This window comes from Haplochromis burtoni, unplaced genomic scaffold (assembly GCF_018398535.1).
Source record: "Haplochromis burtoni strain Fernald_Lab_line unplaced genomic scaffold, NCSU_Asbu1 Contig_11, whole genome shotgun sequence".
NCBI lineage: Eukaryota > Metazoa > Chordata > Actinopteri > Cichliformes > Cichlidae > Haplochromis > Haplochromis burtoni.
In genome coordinates this window covers 3,698,514-3,720,071 of record NW_024582372.1, presented here as the reverse complement: position 1 = coordinate 3,720,071, position 21,558 = coordinate 3,698,514, and the positions used below count along the sequence as shown (strand labels likewise).

The 21,558-nt window shown below is 39.2% G+C and overlaps 1 protein-coding gene across 2 annotated transcripts in view; it reads left to right on the top strand.

The window, feature by feature from the left end:
• The window catches only part of kif26ba (kinesin family member 26Ba), a 107,735-nt gene that overhangs the window by 23,643 nt on the left and 62,534 nt on the right, over positions 1-21,558 (top strand). For both annotated transcript variants that reach the window (XM_005915052.3, XM_042214162.1), the window contains exon 3: positions 14,079-14,750. In XM_005915052.3, the coding sequence (XP_005915114.1) occupies positions 14,079-14,750 (672 nt within the window). The remainder of the gene's footprint in view (positions 1-14,078; positions 14,751-21,558) is intronic.

The window sequence follows — 21,558 nt, the reverse complement described above, 5'->3', positions numbered from 1 at the left end:
AATACACTGCACTGTTGGCCTGCAAAATTAGTGCCTGTGAATATTTACATACATTCCTAGCTGAGCTATATACTGTAAGTTAAGAGGCTGACGAATGCCAAAGACAGGATGACAGGAGAACCCAGTGTGTGTGTGTGTATTTTAAGCAGGACTGTGAGTGTATTGCGTCAGAGGATTGTAAAGGGCAGGAGGTGCAACCAGAACAAGGATGACATTTAAGCAGCAGACAGTTTTCATTCTGGTTCTCATGGTAGATTTCACTGAAATAGTTGTGTATCAGCTACTGTAGTATTTTTAAAGGCTTTTGATCAAGAACCTCTTTGAATAGGACTTCAATATAACCTAGCAGATTCTTAAAACTAAATCTTAAGTAGCAGATTTTTCCTCTGCTGTCCTTTTTTGTCCTCTCCTTCTTTTCTGTTATCACCCTCTCAAGCCTACTGACCAACAGACATAAATATCATCCACTTCCTCCTAATACTTATCATCCATCTCATCATAACAGCACTCCCTCTGACCTCACATAGCTCCTCTCCCATTCCTCCTCTTATCACATGATGGAGGGGGTGAAAGATTAAAAAAATAGATAGGAAAGGCTGGGGATAAGAAAAGAGAGAATAAAAACCTAGTCAAAACAGAGTTTAAAGAAAGGGAGAGGCAATAATGCTTATAGACTGGACAAGGGTGAAAGAGGGAAAGTGTGTGTATGTGTGTTTGCTTTTTGGAGAGAGAGAGAAGAGAGTGAGAAAGTAAATTGGCTGTTTGTTCCCAGTCTGCGCTTCAATCAGACACAGAGAATAGCCTCTAGCCGTTAAACTTTCCAATTACCTTGAGCAGATGGAGGCTGTGGGCTCGGTTTAGAGAGGTTGTTCTGGTTGTTGTTGTTGTTTACTGTTATCTGCTATTGACTGTACGTCTACCTACATACATTGTCAGAAAAAGGGACAGGGCTGCCATAGAAAAGCAGGGTTCTCCCTTTTTAATCTTTACCTTCACATATCTCTCCAGTTCTTATTTTACTCCTTGTTTCATCTCTGATTGATCATATCTGGTTGGGCAAGAGTAGTTTAGCTGTTCATATTACAGCCTTGTGACTGAATGGTTGTCATTACGAATTCAGGTTTGGTGACCTTGTGAAATGCGGATGAAGTCTTCCCACTCTCAGTAACAACTGTGCTCTTGAGCAAAGCTCTCCAGCCCCAGCTGTTTCCTTTGAGGACCTCGCTGGGCAACAGTGTAGCACTGTGCTTTGCTTTGCAGAAGTGTATGAATGAGTGCTACTGTGCAAGAATGAAGCCTGGAGAAGAGCAAGCACACTCAGTTGACTTTCGTGAATCTTGGCATATTAAATAGCGTTAGCAGGCTGATTGATTTATATGATATATATGATTATAAAGCTGAGTAAACTAACAAACTGGCTTAATCTTTCTGCATTATTTGTTGTTCAAAGTGCAGTTAGCTTTTTCTACCAAAAACATTTCTAACAATTTTAGCTGTTTAAAATGTGTCCTTGTTTTTCCATATTGTTAAACAGAAATGTTTTAACAAATGAGTTGGTTGGTCCTGAGTGAAATATATAATCACTAGTTAGATATATTTTCCACAATGAAATGTCTTCACCGGTATATAGAGGTATTGCCCATGTCTGCAGAGGGTAACCTGTAAAGCAGCTGGCTTATGTGTTCTCAAAATCATTTGTAGTTTGTAGGATATATCCAGCTCAGGGAAAACAGATCTACAAAAACTGCCTCTCCAGGGAGATGTTCACAGTGTTGTTGAAGAGTGCCAAAGATAGTTGTTTAATAGTTAATTAATACAAGAGAAGCAGAGACAGTGAGACATATTAATGTTGGATTATCAGTTTCAGAAAATTATAGTACAGACACATGAACCTCCAGCTTAGGTGATTGTCAAACCTGCATATGTGTCAGTCCTTTGCAAATTGTAACAACATCCTTAGATGTGCTTTATATTCAGAGCTAATATATTGTGCTAAAGAAAGAAAAAAGCTGAAAATGGTTCTTAAAATCAGTCTATTTTTATTCATCCTGATATTAGTGTTTCTCTTAATTCCTTGTGTCTAATAAGAACTTAACAGAGCTACTTGCACAGCTGCAGACTATTAGTCATGTAGGCAATTTTCCATTTGGCCTTTTTTGTGCTGTTTTTGTAGAGGAGGAACACCAAAAATAGAGGGTAAAAGGGAGGGGTTGACACAAATGACATGAAACCAAAGATGTTGCAACTGGGCTAAATGGTACATATGAACTCACTATCAGGTCACCAGGACACCCTAGTTATCACCACTTTACTTCGTCTGAAATTAGGGGCAGCTGAGTGATAGTCTGGAGCTCTGTAACTAAAAATTGACAATACTGACTGAAGACCTGCTAATCACACTTCTAACATTCAACATGTGCGATTTTTTTATTTATTTAAAAAAGGATAGTAATTAAAGTCTTGGTTGTTCATAATAAGTGACTTGATATACTGCCTTTCTGCCACACTATTAGAGAGGAAAACTCATGCCATCCACTGGTGATGTGACTTTATATATTGTATCATTTGCCTGCGAAACACTGTGTTTACCTGTTTTTCTCATGTGTGTGCACATACTGTGTAAAGGTATAAGTGGAGGTTATCGGGCAGATCTTTACCTTCAGCTCCTCCGGTGCTTCACTAACCTTGGAATGAAAGGATACTAGGGGGGAAAGAACGGATGGATAGGAAAAGTGGAGGAAAAGAGGGGAGCAGAGGAGGAGTGAGAGGGCGTCGGAGAGTGTGTATTCACGTGTGGGATACGGCAAGATGGATTACCCAACCCGACGGGCAATTTATCACTGTCACAGAGAGAGAGGGGGCAAAAGAGAGGGATTCAGAAGAGAGGGGAAAGGAAAGAGAGGCAGCAAGAGGATGGGATGAAGAGCTTGGGGAAAGACAGTTAAAAACTAGGTGGAGGACAAAAAGAGGAGAATAAACAATTATGAGCGAATACTTTATTTTGTGCTCAGTCAGACACATTTTTACAACTAATCAAGACAAGGTGTAACCCCATGCCTGGAAAGGGTGAAAACAGAACAGAGAAAAGACGGAAAAGGATTTGCTGTGTGGCTCCTGAAGCATAAGCACATCCTTTAAATGTCCTATATTCTTAGTGACTGAAGCTGGAAAAAAGTATAGTTGTGCAGTCTCTATGTAGTGCACGTCATAAGGCTTGGATCCTTTTGATCTTAATATGGCGCATATTAGAAATATAATGTAAAATCAGAGATTTCTCACCAGGGATAGTGAAGACCTGGCATTTTATTGTCAAGCTCTGATGAGTTCCAATCAGTCACAACAATAAAACATCCTTCATGCTGCTGTACACGTATCCCCTTGTGTTGCCTAACAGCATTGACCCATTGAAGTGGAAATTCTGTCGTCCCTGGCATCCTTTTGGGGCTGATGGTTGATGGCTTATTTTAGAGCATCCCATACATAGATGTTTGGAGACCAAAGCTATCACAGAGCACCATTTCTGTGGTAGATCTACTAGAGGTGTGCCACAATGTTTACACCTGTTCTCTTTTTGTTTAATCGTTTCTTTCTTTCTGATGTGAACAGAGCGGGGCGTGAAATTTTGCCTTGCTTGCAGATATCAAATGTGAAACAGGCGTTCACATAGAATACATTCTCACCTAAATTAACTAGCCATGTTCCCTCATCTATATTCAGGTGCAGACAACTAGCTAATTGGTAGCTAGCTAGCACAGTGAAGAAGATTATTTTTGCATATACCTCATTTACAGTGCAGATGGTGGACTAATTTAAAAAAAACAGACTGCAGAGTTTATATGCAGTTCATTTACAGTCAGGAAGCACCATCGATAGCCAGATAATTTAAAAACAGGCACCAGCGAGTAACTTTCACATTTAAAAAAAAGAGGCAGCAATTTAAACAGCTATTTCATTTATAGCACTGGGCACTGTTGTGGATGGGCAGCTAATAAAAAAGCCAGGCTGTCTTCCAGCCAGCTAGCTCATTTACACTAGCAGGGAGCCCGACTGTAAACTTAACTCTGTACAGGCCGGGACAAGATCTGTAGCTCGGGCTGTTAATGAGAAGGCAGCATGCATAACAAACAGTGGATGTACAGATACACGGGCTGAAATATTGATGAAGCAAAAATGTAAAAAGTCTCTTTTAATTCACATAAACACTTGTCCTGTTTGCGTGTGAGAAGGACACAAACACAGAAAGAGATCTCATCTGTCTGTAGCATCTGTTTCCAGTATTTTACATCCTCTTTGATTGACATTACACACACATACACACACACACGCAGGTCAAGCAAGGCTATTTTGGGACATTATATGTTTGTGGGTGAAGAAAAAAACAACTTTGTAACTGATGAGCACTTAACCTAAGCTAATTCATGGCAGCATGCAGACAGCCAATTAATTATGGTTGTCAATCCCGAAGAGTGACTGCATGAATGGCTGGCTGCAGACACAAATGTGTCATCAACATGGTCTGTCTCTTGAGAGTTGTTTGCCCACAACATTTCAAAGGAAAGTAAGATTTCAAAGAAAAATCCATAAAGACAAACAGATAAAAGCATCAAAAGTTTGTCCTCTTTGAATGAACCCACCCTGCTTTCTTTCTCTCAGAGACGGACTACTCATGACAAGTCTGGCTAACTAAAGGGCTAATGATGGCGGTGACGCTGATATACACGTGCTCCACTGAAAAATGCGCAGAAATTAAATTTCATGTTGTATCATCAACTTGATTTGATATTTTATGCATGTTTTAAAATTTTGATTGGTTGGTTGATTGTTCTAGAAGCATGTCTTGGCACTCTACAGCCATCTTTAAATGCACCTGGGCATTTCTTTGGACTGTTATTTTGAAGTATCTTCTAAATTAATACATAATATTTTTTATGTCACCAAGACATAAAAACTGGATATGTAGGATTGCGAGGAAATTCTGTTAAGACCTGCTTAGAAAGTTTGGCATAACATAAGGTTTTACAAAGTGTTTGCTTCCTCTGAAAGTTATGTTTCCACTGCAGTTTTTACTCTTCTGGAATATGTTTTATGACATTGAACACTGTATAAATTATCAGTCATACAGTAAGAAGCCTTGAAGCCCTAACATTATACAATCAAACGTCGGGCAGCACAAACATCCACATAAAAAAATGAACAAGAAAACCCCGAAAGTATCAATGAAAATTTTGCAGCAAGTAATTTACACCAGAAGTATGTAGGCACATGCTTATGCTAATTAATTTTCACACTGCTGTGACAACACAAACTTTCTAATGCATTTCTCTTTGTTATTAACATGTGTCAACAACACAAGCGAGTGTGTAAATGTGTGCAGGCAAACTGTGTGTCTGTTCATTTAAATGAATGCTTCACAGGATTTATGCACATGTGCTGGTACGCATTTGTGTGTTAGTGTAATAGGTCACAGTTATGTCCTAACCAATCTAACTCCTACTACCATTATTGGATCATCTGAGGGAATGACCAATTAAAAAGGTGATTAAAGGAGACATACTTCAGAGAGGGAAAGAGAGGAGGAAGAGGGGCTGGAGGTAATAAATGAGCGTGAAAGAGGAAACCTTCCGGGGTTCTTTAGTTATTTGTCACAGAGGGGAAACAAAGAAAGAGAAAAGTCTGTGCAGGCAGCGGTTGGTTTGCTTAATATTCTGGCACTTGCGAACATGCTATTAAAGAACAGCTTCTGCTAAGGGTTATTTCTGATGTGTGCTACAAAAAACACTAATCTTCCACTTAGGTAGCTTTTAAACACAAGGAGTTAATGTAGCTTTTATTAAGTGTAGTGCATTTCAACGTTTTTATCTATCTGCACTGAATTGTTGGTGTGGTTTTTTATGGATTCTTTACGCAGGCTCTATTTGTCATCATGAAGTATTCCCTGCACAAATATTCTTGTTACTTTACCCGTGTATTTTCTTCTCACATTTATAGTTAAGTCTCAGTGGTGTCATAATCGTTTAAGCGGTATATTTTTTTAGGATTAATACAATCCAATATCACATATAGTTAAATTAATTATTGACATTAATAATATTTTCTTTGTCTTGATTTAGAATTTCTGTTTCTATCATTTTCTATCCGTTACTTTTTCTTTTTTACTTTGCCTTGTGTTCCATTATCTGTTTAAGTTCTGGTTTTTAGTCATTTCCAGTGATTTTCGCAGTGATTTTCTCAAATGGACTTCCACTCCTCTTTGTTTTAGTTTGTTGGTTTGTTTGGTTTGTTTGGTTTTCACTTGTGTCTTGTTTGGTTCTCTTAAATTTGGATTTAATTTGCTTTTTGCAAGTTGTCTTTTTCTCCTGTCCCCACTTGATATTTCTGAAATTTGGGGATTTTCTTCCACTTGTATGTTTTGTATCTTGCGTTTTGGTCCATGATGATGATCCATACTGACATTTACATTGACCACTGATTGATTCTTTAATGTTTCTTGGTATAAGTTAGGTAAAAACTACAGTTTCAGCAGCTTTGGTTCAGCTTCTTTGTTGTTGTTTTTATAAATGATTTTTTTTCTCCTTACAGTGAAGCTATGAATTTGAACTACTATTCAACTGTATAATTTTGGAGTGTGATACCTTTGTGTATGTAACACAAACATACACAGTGCACACTTTTTTAAGGTATACTTTACCTTTTTACCTTCGTTACCTTCAGGACTGCCTTAATTCTTCGTAGCATAGATTCAACAAGGTCCTCAGAGACTGCCACTCGCTGGATATTGTCTCTTTATTGGACCGTTTTCTGTAAACCCCAGACATGGTTGTGCAGAAACCCACTCGGAGGATCAGCAATTTCTGAAATACTCAGCCCAGCCCATCTAGCACATTCAAAGTCACTCAAATAACCTTTCTTCCCCATTAGGATGCTCAATTTGAACTTCAGCAGATCATATTTACCTAATCTGCCTAAATGCAGTAAGTTCCCACCATGTTACTGGCTGTTTATATACTTGCATTAATGAGTAGTTGAACAAGTGTCCGGAGAGTGTCTGTATGTGTACAAGAGAGAAAAAAGATGGTATATGTTTTAGACATAATGGTGTGTGAGACCTGTGCTTGACCTTGGTCACTGCAACATTGGGTAAATATACCGTATATGTGCCTATCCATGGGTTTGATGTGTGTGATGTCATTTATAACCTGTGTGTTATTGACCTTCATCCTGCGAAGACGTCAGACTCAATCATTCACACACATGCACACAGTCTCCATCATAACTGCGATTATGGGCTGTCAACAGAGTTGAAATTTATAATATTTTTATCAGTCTCTTATCTGCTCCATGTCTTTGCTAGTTCACATTATTTGAGTGTGTGCTTACATAGAAGTATATGAGCTTATATAATGTGTATGCTCGCTTGTTGTCAGAGCAGGTGCAAGAGACCGTCTGCATCTCTTCTGCATGAATTCACTGATTCCAGACCTGCTGAGAAGTGCCTGTGTGTCTGTGATAGGGTAAATACAGGAGCAAACAGTGGAGAAATGGATGAGCAGAGGGATGAGTGAAGGCATGGGAAGGAAAGATTTATTCTGCTTTGTCACTCATATGGAACTGATTACATACATTCTCCAGAATAAACTGGCAAACAACAATGAAGACTACACATATAATACACGTCAGTCAGTTTTCTGTCTGTCTTCTCTTCCCACCTTTTCTGTTTTCTTAGTTTTGAATGTGATATGATGCTATGAACTGATGCTAAATATAGAAGTGGAATCAGTTACAGACAGAAAATAGGAATACAGTAAAGGAGGTGGGTCAAAGTGTTGTCTCATAGTCAGTGGTGGAAAGAGTATTTTTCCATGTATTTGTGTGTGTGTGTGTGTGTGCTTATGAAAGGGATGTGTCTTGTTGAGCTTGACAGCCTATTTTCCTGAATCCTTTACCTCCTGCACACTCACAGACACACACACACACACACAAACAGTAAGGGCGAGCTGTCTCTTTTCATCAAATCTCAGTAATAGCATCCTTCTGTGTCCAGTCTGCACTCATCCACCCACACACACACATACAAACGCACACAGTCAAACACGCTGACTGTCAGACACTAAGAGTTGCTGAGGTCACTTTTCAGTTACGATGGACTCAATCGCCATCTCTCTCTGCTTTTCCCTTATTCTGTCACTCCATCTTTGCAGCGTAGAGCCGAGGATGCGTTTGTCTCCCATGTAGGAGGAAATGAATCACACTCGCACACACATATAGACTATCTGTGATGCTGCGAGTGATTGAGTCACTCACAGAATACTGATGAAGTCAGAGGTGAAGAGATGGGTTGAAGAGATGAATAGGTGTGATGAAAGAAGGAGGGGAAGTGAGGAGAGCAGAGAATATGACAGTTCACAGCGAGAAGTTATTATCAAACTGTGCAAAACACTAAAAATCTCTGTTAATCTGCAGAGTGTTTCATATTGGTGGAATTCAAAATTTCCTTTGAGTAGAGCCTACCTTGTCTGGTAAGATACTTAACTCAGCTCAAAGTTATGCTGTTCTAATGAAAGATGAGCTGAATATAACAAAAAAAAAAGAAGTATTAGTAGGGGGAAAATTGCAGAAATGGGGTCATTGAGCAGGCACAGAAAGTACATTTGCATTTTGTGTGTACAAGGTGTTGTGTTCATGGTCAGCGTTTGCAAAAGCTGCCTGTTTTTTCATCCCCCCTCCCCATCTTTCCCCTCAGAAACCACAGCTCTCCTTTTTTTCAGTCAGGCAGCTTGGCTGCTTCTCAAATCTTAGCTAATTGGGAAAAACAAGACCCTCATCTCAAGGACCATACACCGTGTCCACTTTAATGCTGCTTTAGTCGCCTGTCTGCTGTGCTCTCACAGTTAAGTGTGTGCATGTGTGACAGGGTGATAGAGAAGGGTCAAAAGATGCCAAAAGAGATTAAATGTTCCCTTTTTGCCAATTTTTGGCAAAGATAGGACTTTTCCAACTCAGTACAAACAGGAAAAGCGGAAAGCGGGGTTATTGTTTTGGCACCGATGAGAAGAATGCTTCACAATTTGTTCACAGTGGTTTATTTTATCTGTCTCCCTCAATCATATTTTATAACTAACATGAACAGTCTGGTCTGGTCACAATAATTAGAATGTTTATGTAAAGGCTGTAATGGGAAGATATTACTTATAACATATATAAGAAATGAGAATTTCCATTCTAGAGTCATCCCTATCCCATTTCACGTATGTTTTTACTTAAATGTGTTTAAATGCTCGACAATTCTCTCCTATTCATTTTGAGTTTGTCATTCTTTGTCTTCTTTTATTGCGATCGTGGCTCACGAGTTGGGAGTTCGCCTTGTAACCGGAAGGTTGCCGGTTCGAGCCCCGGCTTGGACAGTCTCGGTCGTTGTGTCCTTGGGCAAGACACTTCACCCGTTGCCTACTGGTGGTGGTCAGAGCGCCAGCCAGTGTCCGGCAGCCTCGCCTCTGTCAGTGCGCCCAGGGTGGCTGTGGCTACAATGTAGCTGCCATCACCAGTGTGTGTGTGAATGGGTGGATGACTGGATATGTAAAGCGCTTTGGGGTCCTTAGGGACTAGTAAAGCGCTATATAAATACAGGCCATTTACTTTGTGCTGATTAACTCAATGGCCAATGCTTTTTGACATTGACATGGCATTACACTTTTCTTGGACATCTACAATAAGTTTGAGAGTACAGCAGTTTTCTTCCATTTACCAAAAAGTCCTTTTGGTGATGATCTCAGGGATGAAGAGAAATAGACTCTGTCTAGAGTGAAAATTTGAGCTGCACAGGGAGAATTTAGGGTTCTTACATAAGCATTAATAAAAGTAATGTAATTTGAAACCATAAGTCACTACATTAAGAATACCTAATATTATCATTTTTATGACTATTAATCATTATTGATGCTTTCCCCCTTCAGTCAAAGCACTTCCCATGCAAAGAAAAAGAAAATTAAAACTGTCAACTGTATTTATAAATCTCATTGATGATTTACATGTTTGATTTGGCGAATATATACCAGGCAAAGGATGTTGAATATGGAGCTGCCCGGCAGGAGGAAAAGAGGAAGACCACAGAGAGGATTCACGGATGTAGTGAAGGAAGACATGCAGAGGGTTTATGTGATGGAAGAGGATACTTCAGAAGGGATAGAGCTGATGTGGCAATCCCTATAGGAAGCAGCTAACAAGAAGAAGTTGTATTTACTGTTAGGCTTCACCTCAACTTTCTCCTTACAGTCTCACTCCAGTAGTCTATTTATTGCCGCTTGAAGTGTGCTATTATTGTCTCACGTCAGGCAGGAGTATGTTTGTATAATGCTATTACTGCATGTGTGTGTATGTGTATGTTTAACAGCATGTTCTGTTCATTATGCTGCTTAGTTTTCACAAGAACAAGTTACCCTTTATCCATAAACACACATGCACACGCTCACATACTCAGCAGGATTTAAACTCATGCCGCGTGTGTGTGTGTGTATCTTGTGGTCTAGTGGTTTGTTGACATAGTCAAGCAGGCAGTTCTCACATTGAGAGGGTACGTTTTACTTTAAAATGAACACACACACACACACATACACACACATACATACATACAGTGTATTGATTGTAAAGCTACAAGCTTGTCATTGAGAGAGGCTTATTAGGTGTGGCAGACAGGATGTTACATTTATTTATTTATTTTTCCTTTTTCTAATAGTCTCCTATTATGTTATTAGCATAATAAGAGCCACCAAAGAAGCTGACCACACACACACAGATATACAGTTGGGAAGCCTTTGTGTTAAAGCAGTATTATTTGTCAGTAATGTGATAAACAGCCCATTAACTGTTAATAACACCAGTATGATGTATTGAGCGGCTTGATAAATCCAGAAGGGTTGTTCTGCATGTTTTTATCTCTTCTCTGTCAATCATCTGTCTCAATCTTAATGTCTAAATCTGCTAAGAGATATCCATCGCATGAATATTGATTGGATGCACATATACACATGGACATAGAAATTCTGCATCTCCACAACTCGTGTATTGATTAAACTTCAGTAAACAAAGAATGCCCCCTCATCTCTTTGGTAAATACTGTGCATACACATCTTCTTGGCATGATGTACTGTGATGTTCAGACAAAGGTCCCAACTGTTGAGACTGAAGTGTTTGCGCATACATTACTGTGTCTTGGGTTATTTAAACAGCTGTATGAATCTTTACCAAAAACGAGATTTGAAAGCAATGGCTCTGAGATGCTGCAGTGCTTGGTAATAGCATCCTTTAGAAAAGATTCATGCTAGGGTGCATGGTAGAGTACATCCCGAGGCACATAAAATAGCAGAGAAGTGATGCTCTCGGTTCTTATTCAATCTTTTCTAAGTTAAAATGCCATGAGATGGTTTTTACATTTAACCATGCACTCAGTCTGTAACTATCACTTAGGCAGAAAAGGGAACGAGGATGCGCATCCTGTTACACAAGAGGTGGGCTAGTTGAAAGCAGGAAGGTTGCACTTTGTAGCACCATCTACCACAGGTGTTTAATTGAATTACGGAGCTCTGAAGCAGACATGCACACCACACCTGCATTTGGGTGAATAATAAGCTCACAAAATCACAGTCATTTGAATCCTACCATCAGTCTCAAGGGTCCTAAGCAAAGCTAAATTTTATGAGGAAAAGCCATTTCTATTTAATGACCTTTGCAAGATAAAGACCTTAATGCTTTATGGAAAACCTAAAAAAAAAAAATTTCACCAGGGTCAAATGAGGTTTAGATGCAGATCTTTATCAGGGTGTGCGTGTGCTTGTTAACTTTGATATTGAGTCCAAAGAGTCATGGCAGGAGATTTAAAGTGGCTTTGCTCTATCCAAGTGGTTCCAATTAGTCTGGAAAAACATATACAGGCTCAACACGCACCTTTTAATACACAAATATCTATGCACAAAGGCACAGATAAGTCCACAGAGATTGGATGAATATCGTGATTCTGCACACAATAATTGTTCTCACACACGCATCCACAAAGAGTAACCGGAAAAAAGTTTAAAAAGAGAGATATAAAGGATATAAAAGAGAAAAATAAACAAACTGACCCGTGTTACTTTGGTTTTTTCTTCCATTGCTCATGTTTAACTGTTGGTTTACATTGTGCGCAATATAAATATGTAAGTATTGACTCAACCTATAGTATGAGTCTCTTTTTCTTCACATTTTTTTCTAACCAAAAAAGGCATAACACACTGTTTTTACACCTCAGTGCCTTTAATGCTGACATTTTTCATATGTGGTGTCTGTGTCAGGTTAACTTACCTAAAGAGCTGATTTATCTATTTATCTGTATACTTATTACAGAATCATATCAATCACGATGTTAAAAGTAAGGCTTTTTGTTTGGGTGAACAGGTTGAACAAAGTACAGAGAAAAGGAGCACTGTTTTTCTATAGAAGCTACTTTAGTGTAGAGGTGTTAAGAGGACTATCTTTGGAAGAGCACACTTAAATGGTATCCCAACAGGAAGTGATTTGTAGTAATGTGGCAACCAGATACACTGTATAGTGAGTGACATCCAGTGACTTAAAAGTTTCATGCCAATGGGCTTAAGTGTGACAAGTGAATCTCTTCCTGTGTGGACACCCCTACACCCCCACTGTGTGGTGTTAAGCTATGTGCATGTATGTTTTTGCCTACAGAATCTACTAACATCTAGTGTGCCTTCTTAATGAAATAAAGTTACTTAATGAAAAGGTTATTTATGTATAGTAAGAAGTGTAGTGTCAAAACTGAAGATGCTTTGCATTCATATACAGTATAGTTTGCCTTTTTCAACAGCATGTGTACTGATTGGAGTTTTGGGTATTTGATTCAGGAGATATAGTTATTTTCTGCCGGTCTGCTGCTAAATGACCAAAGATTGATGTGTTGATCCTCCCATGGTGTGCTTACTTTTTTAATGTATATGATCATACTTTAAATACAATTAATATTACCCCTGATCTGTTTTTTTTTGTTGTTGTTGTTGTTAAAAATCACAGATGAACTTTGTTCTGGGTTGTAGTCTTATTTTCCCACTGAAAATATAATGTTTGGATCCCGCTATTTTTATTTCCGATTGTATACATATAATCTGTATACAAATCTTCATTGTATCTCTAGACAATTACCATTTAATGTTATGGTTTATCCATTATATGGCATAAAACAGATAAAATATGTCTAAAAAAAAGAAGGTAAAGAGCTGGTGGCAGTGGAAAAAACCCTCCAAATGTCAAGTGGGTTTTATTTGTTTGAAATTGTATTAATTTAAATGCTATTCCATCTAGTGTGCAATAAATGCATTCATTCAACTCTATTATGAGACATAAATATAAAAGAAACAGTCACAATTTTATTTTTTATTGTTTTTCTTATTGCTAAAACTGATGGTTAACTAAACCTTAATGAATAGAAAAGTGGTTGTTTTTAAAATTTAGCAATAAATTAAGTTATTCCTAATTGATAGAAATGAATAATCAAACACCTAACCTTATGTAATAATAAGTGGCTGCTTGTTTATTAAGCAAATATGCTAACAGATGATTCAAAGGTGCAAAGTCACATTCTGCATTTCACTTACAACATACACATCAGACTGAACTAGCAAAATTCAGTAAAAGAAAGAAAAAGGGAGGGTGGGGGGGATCGTATAAGGTCAGTTGCTTTCATTCCTGTATGAGACAACTTTTTGCTGCTAGCTTCTGTCATACTTTTATCCTTTAGACCCCGAGGACATAGTGTGTGTCTGTCTGTGTTTTTGTGTGTACTTGTTTGTTCACTTGGTGTGTCTGTCTTACTACACTCTTTCCCTGAGGCTGAATAACATGCTTCTTGGTTTTTCTATAAATATTCATAGTAAAGACTTGTTCAACATGGCTATGATTTCCTCCTGTCTTATCCTTCGTTATCTTAAAGGTTTTCTTAACACATCTCACTCACAGCTGTTCTTGTTCATTTTGCTTTCATTCAAACCTTCAGTCATGAGTCTAAATGTTTCCTTTTGTTTTTCTCTCCCTCCTTCCAGGATCCCTCATTCTCGCTCCTTCTCCACGATAAACTTCAGGTGCCCAACAGTTCTCGCCGGGCGTGGAATGAGCGTGACAGTCGATGCGATGTCTGCGCCACCCACCTTACTCAGCTCAAACAGGAAGCTGTGCGGATGGTTCTGACTCTCGACCAGTGGGATTTATCTCCAGCCTCTTCCCCTCCAGCCCTGAGTGGACGATATGGGTCTCAAGCACCTCCGGGCCCGTCATCAGGAGCACCAGGAGGGCCTCTGTCACGTGAATGGCCTCCCTTTCTCCCTTCCTCTTCCTCCCCCTCAGCTGCTGCTGCTGCTGCTTCTCAGCCTGCCCACACATCCTCTCAATCCCCTTCTCCGGTTCCCAGCCAGACCCCAACACCAAGCCCTAGCCATGGATCATGCAGTCCGCAATCTCAAGGTGCAGGGCATAGACTGGGGTCCAAGCCCAGCTCTCTGGGCCTCGGAGGTGGAGTGGACAGAAGAAACGGGTCCCCTAGTTCAGGAAAGACATCTGGTGGGCAGCAGCAGCCAGTGACTGGAGTAAACAGCCCTGGAAATAATGGTGGTAGCAGCAGTAATAATGGGACTGGAGCAGTACTGAGCACGGCAGCTCTGCAGGCACATCAGCACCTGAACAGAACGAATGGAGGAGTCACACTCTATCCATATCAGGTAAAACACCTAAAGATGTGTGTATTTTGGCGGTGGGAACGTATGTGTCTGTGCGTGTGTGTATCTTGGACTATCTGGACCGATTCTTCCCACAAGTGCATTGCAAATATCACCATGGAAACAGCAGAACTATATCATTATATGATCAAATGATGACAGGCAAGATGGCTAGTCTCTATATGTGAGTCTGACAGATTAGGCAGGAGTTCGGTACATTTACACTGGTCATTTTGCAGGTTTGACTTAACATCCGTAACTTACGTGAAATGTTTGTTCTTGTACTTCAGAAAGAGCTAAGGACAATTTAAACTAAAAGTTTTCTCCTCCATTATAATAAATATATAACTGACTGTCTAGCAAACACAAAAAATGTTATGACTGGGATGTAGATACTGTTAAAAATGTACTTTTTTATAGAGATTTTTGCTGTCAGGCCTTAATATGCTCTAAAAAGACATTTTTCAGCTGTGACACATGCCTCCTGAGTGGGATACATGCATGCTAAGGAGAGAAGGAGAGATAGGAACCAAACACACTGAGTGATGTTAAAAGAAATTCAATTACTTTAAAATCCTTACCACTCAGTTTCTGGAATATTTGTTGATCATATCTCAGTCTGACCCGAGCACAGAGACCCTATTGTGTGTCTCTATCGATGCTACTTCTGTTTAGATTTTCTCACTGTCTGCAGCTCAAAGAACCCAGCTCACACATATTTTATCTGACGTTGGTTCGAGTGATTTGACCTCACAGCATCTCATGGTGGGTTTACATTTATGTTTTGCACTTTTGGTCTGATCACCAGCCGAGTTTAAACGTAAAGTATATTAGAAATTCAGTTTGCACTCCAGTTTGTAGACAGATGACAACATTATACTTTATGTTTTTCAAAGCATTGCCATTCCCAAACAAAGAGATTGTGAATAAGAAGAATATTTATTTATTTAGTCCATATTTGCAAAGACAAACGGTAGCTGTAAACAAACCACGGCAGACCTGATGACAAGTTCATGCTTTTCAGCATCTTTATTGACTCGCTTTCATCAACGGTTGTCGTTTCCACATGGCTGGAGCTTTTCAGCCACCAGCCGAACACACAAACACCAACAACAACAATCATGACAGGAGTTAGCCCACACTTTAAGCAGGCGAGGCGTGGTTGCCGATGCCACTCAGGTGCGTCCGTCTCCCCTGCAGTGGCACCACAGACCACACCCCGCCACAGTAGCAAATTTCTTTATGTGTTTATTTCTACTCAAATATTATAATACTAGTTTCTGATGGTTGTGTCTTCTAAAATTGCAAGAACACGTTGTGCAATTAGTTTTTTGCATGCCAAAAAAACACTCTTACTAAGGAGACAAGAGGGAAGCAAAACATGTTGATATCAAGCATTAAGTTAGCACCAAGCAAGATTCAAGATTCAAGTGGAAAATAGAGATAAAAGAAAATGTTTTAGGAGGATACAGGAAGAGAAGAAGCACAACTTCACAAAAAAGGAGGATGGTAGGAGGGAGAAATCGCCTTAGGTGAACAGTGGTCTAGAGGTGTGTGGAGAGAGGCAGTGGTGCTGAGACTCCAGGGGAAATCCAGAGGTGTGTGTGTGTGTGTGTGTGTGTGTGCATGTGTGTGTTAACATGAACGTGTTATACAGATGTAATAATTCATACAGTGATAATTAGGACTCCGGGGACTCTATGTCATACACCCCCAGTCCCTCTTCACTCTTTCATTCTCATTCATTTTCTTTCACACTTACTCTCCCCTTACTTCGCCCCTATTATCTCTCCTGCCGTTCTCACACTTTGTCTGCTTCATATTCATCCGCTCTTCTATCTTGCTGTTATCCCATCTGCTTTTACATTTTTTTATTCAACCCACGACTAGAATCAGATACAGAGAGATGGAGTGATAGATGGAAATGACTTTGTACACTCTCTTGAATTGTTTCGTTATCATGTTCTACCGGTCAGAATAAATTAGGTTTGCAGGCTTTTATGTATTCTGGTATGTCTTTGTGGGAATTACAGTCAAAGAGTTCAGATTTGAAAGAGCATTTCTCTTTTGCTAAATTTCATTTTCTCAGAAAATAAAAAGGCGTTCATTTTTTTTTAGGTTATGAGGTTTAGGTTTGTCTGTCTGTTAGCAGGTTTATGCAGAAAGTTATGCATGAAGATTCCAGCACATGTGGGGGCTTGGCTCAACCTAGAAGTCCGTCCAGCCATCTATTATCTTCTGCTCATCCTTATCAGGGTGGGCTGGAGCCTATCGCAGCTGTATTAGGGCGAGAGGCGGGGTAAACCCTGGACAGGTCGCCAGTCTATCGCAGGGTCAAAGAAGAAGTTATTAATGTTTTTGAGTTGATCTGGATAACGATCCAGGAGTCTTTGGAAGAATTCTTCACTATTGTGAGACTGAAAAAAAAATCAGATATTTCACATAATATGTACATTTATACACCATCTTTATGTTCAATAAACTGTTCAAACATGGTGTTCAGGGCAGTTTGCATCACTTTTTTCATCCGCTACTTCAATTTTACACATCATTTCATAGTTTCATCGTTTCATGTAGCTTTTTTGACCGTGCTTCACTTAAAAAAATGTTCTTTGATTTCAACTTAGCCAGCATGAAAGCAGGAATGTGTTTTGCTTTTTATGTGCCTGCGTCACATTTGTTGTTTCCCCATTCATGTGTATGCACATCTCAGTCCTTTGAAAGCTGCCTGAACAAAGGAAATTCTAGAAACTGTTCACAAACGTTCACTTCGACTCAACCATGAACGGATTAGATTTTGGTGGTCAGAGATAAAGATCCCTGTAAACTTATAAAAAAACATTTTGGTTCAGATGCACATTTTATTTTACCACTTCATAGTGATATCATAAAATTCAGGAAAGAAAATATGGACATTGCTTAAGATAATAACGTACTTGACATTGGGTCAGATGCTAAATTGGTAATGCTAATCCTGGGTGTCCAAAATTTAAATCCTTTAAAAGTGTTTACCACATACATTCCCTTCAGGCTACTTTTTGTCTGTTTTGTAATTTGCATTTAGATACACTTTTGAGTATATTTGTGTGTGAGTGTGCCTTGTTGTGTGTGCAAAGGGTTTGGGCTATAAGAGTGTGTCAGCCAGCATGCATACTTGCACATCATTGTGTGCAAACGGCGTATTTTGCCATATTTTGAAGCTCCGTGTAGATGTGTAGGAACTTCTTTACATGATCTCATTCTGTATTCTGTATATGAATTAGTATGTGCGCTGGGAATTGTAAAATCCTAGTGAGCCTGTGTGTTTCTGGCGAGGCGTCTGCAGTAATGGTGCTTCAGTAGGAAAGGAGAAACGCGATAATAAATCACCCTCATTTAGACTAACGCCTGCTAGAGAAGGAGATGGGGGGAGGAGCTGAATGGAGACATAATTTGATCTGCTTTGCTGCTTGCACCACAAAACAGAGCCATAGCTTCATGTTTTAGCATCAGTGGAGCTTTCATTGGGTCTTACAATAGGAGATGATTGAATGCAGGCCAAATGAGAATTCTCCTCCAACATGCTCGCGCTCTTCAGCAAAGTGAGGGAGACAACAAACACGTAGATTGACAGCAGGGAATGTAAAGCATTTCTGTGCTCAAATGCTGCAGCAGGAATCGGTGGGATTTATGAGAATCGTGTGTCCCATTGTTCAGAAACATTACTCACAACAGCGCATTAAAGTGAATTATTGGTTTAATTCATTTTAATTATTAAAATCTCCAGTAAAGTCTCTAGTCAGGGGTCGCACAACAAGAGATGAATTGAGAGAGGGAGGGAGCGGTTGTAGGTAGACAGAGAAAAGAAGCCGCCTGTCTGCCGGCATAGCTGACATAAAATTCTTGCTGGGTCAGCAGTCTAAGAGGTGACTGATGCCACGTTTTATATTTATTAGGATTGTTTTTCAGTTCCATGGGAAGTCCAGGACAAAAGGAGACACGAATTCAGTGAAAACAAGTGGAATTTCTTTACTAGGCTGTAATGGCGCATGGGTTATGGAGCCATGGTTTTGAATTTTCTGTGAGTTCATAGTTCATTTTGCTTTGAGTATGTTTTATGATTTCTTTTTTCTTTGTTGAGTCTCCAGTTCTTAGTTCTTCCCTCTGTTCACTTCCTGTCCCTCCATCAGTCTTGTCTCTGTTTCTTAGTTCAGTTGTGGCTTACTTCATGTTTTATTTTGGTAGCTGTTGGGATTTTTATCTCACTTTACTTCCTTTGTCATTTTCTTAGGTTTAGCTGCATCCTTTTACCACAGGCTTTTTCACCATCCCTAATTACCTCTTGTATAGCAATGTATATTTATATATCCCCAATCAGAGTGTCTGTGTCCCCTTGCATTTGTTTTGCTATTTAAAGCTGTTGAATTTTGTTATGTTTGGGTTATTTTCATAGACTTTGTCTCCTGACTCAAAAGGTCAGATTTTACATTACACTGTTTTGTCTGCGCGCCCTGCATTTGGGTCATGCTCACCCTCAACATAGATGGCAACAACAGACATTTTCACATGGACAGATAATGTTATACTCTTGATTAACACACTTTTTATTTAGCCAAGTTCAGTCTTGTAGACTTGCTCTACGCTGGTAGACTCACTAACTTTTTAAGTGCACTGACTGTATGTCATAAGTTACAGGCTGAGGACTCAGTGCGGACTTGAGAGACAAATGGAATAAACTGAAAACACGCCTTTAGTTGGGAGATAAAGTAAAACAAAATAACAGAGCCCATTCAAAATCCACCCTAAGGGAAGAAATCCAAAATGCTACACAAAAGGCCAGAAGAGTATACTACAAATGAAGTTCAGACTACCTAGGCTTTCTTCGCTGTAGCTATCAACAGAACCTAAAACTCTGTTTGGAGATGGATCTCACAAAGGTGGTCTACAGAAGTGGGCTCTGTCAGGCTCTGTGTGCAGACACATAAAAATTGTGGGTTTTGTGGATCAAAATGATGGAATGATCCCTGCGAGTGCCACCAGTCAGTTTCTACAAGAAAATCATAAAACCTAAAGAGAGAAAAGCTTTAATAAAAATCACAATTTTAAAATCTTGAATAACAAAAGGACATAAAAGTTGGGGCAATTACACTAACTTTTTCAGTTTGATAATTTTTTAACTTTGATGGATCTCTATTGTTGTAAGGGAAAAAGGTGACCAGTAACATATAATGGTCTAAAGGTCTTTATTTATTTATGTTTTTTATAAGCTGCTCAGTGTCTGAAGTAAATGTCTGAGCCTCTAAATTAAAAGCAGAGTTCAGTGACATGTGGTCCTTTAATTAGTTTGTAGACAGAGCTTCTCATTCTGCGACAAACCAAACTGTCTATAAAAATCACGTCCATATCAAAGGCTCACTTTAGCTTTGCAGGCTTGCTATGGGAGTGTTTTGGTAGAATGAATCTGTGTCTCACTCCTCTCTCTAGCGTGAAAACGCTAATCCAACATTACCTCTGCCCTCGTGCTGTCCTTCAAGCAGCTAATTGAAAACAGGTTTATACAGTGTGGTGTGTACGCCTCTGTGTGCGCTTCTGTGTGATTCCAACAGTGGTTAGATGAGCTTTTCTAATTTACCGTGAATCTGTTGCGCCTATTGTGTATGGATTGCTTCCGTTTATCTGAGAGAAACAGGATGTCAAATAAAGAACACGCTTGCAATCATATTGTTTTGTATAAAATGTGTTTTTATTGCCAGACTATAATAATAGTTGGTTTATGCATTAGAGAAGTTTGTGAACTGAAGGTTTGACCTACTGTGTAAATCTGGATGGTAGGAGTGGGCAATAGAGCCTCAAAATGATATCATAACATTTCAAGCAAATTTCCAATAACATATATGAAGATATTACAAAAAAAGTTGCCAGTAGAAGAAGCATTACAATATAGTAGTAGTGACAGAACATAAGTCAAATGTAAGCACAAAGTAGCCTAGGGAATGTTATCCCAGGGACTTTTAAATGAAATTATACAATAACTACAGTGGCCTTGAGAGGCCAAATGGACTGCAACTTAAGAAAACACCAGCAATAAGAAAAACGCTGCAAAAGCACACAAAACACAACGGAAATAGGAAAAACAAAAACAGAAATAGGAAAAAACGAAAACAGAAATAGGAAAAAAAAAAGGAAGTGTTTCTGGGGAGACAATAACCCGACGGACCAGTTGGAGAAACCCAAAACATGGTAGGCGTCTTTTTTTTTATGATTCATATAATACTGATGACAGATATTTAGGCTAATAGTTAAGCTAACACACTTACCTCTCATCTTTTCTTTCCTCACAAAACACAAAATAGATCCTCCACTTCTTTTAAGTGTCTCCCAGCGCAATTCTTGGCATATTTTGGTTCCTGCAATTGGACCGTCGCATTATTGTCTCCCCAGAAACACTTGTGTTTTTGGAAATCAGTTTTTTCCTATTTCCACTGTCATTTTTCCTAATACCGTTGTGTTTTGTGTGCTTTTGCAGCATTTTTTGTTATTGCTGGTTTTTTTCTTAAATTGCAGTCCGTTTGGCCTCTCAGGGCCACCATAAATAACAGCCTAATACTGTTGCCTATAGCTTTTTATTTACAGAACTCATTTTTCGCCATGTAACTGCATCTGTGATTTACATCCACCATATCACTTACACCCCCGGAGAGCAGTCATTTCGGGGTAGTACCTTAGACCCCCGCGGAGTCATCATTTTGCGTTTCTACCTTTAAAAGCCGGAGAGCAGTCAAATGCTGGAAGTGGAAGCTAAATTGGCTAGTCATTCATATGTATATTGGGT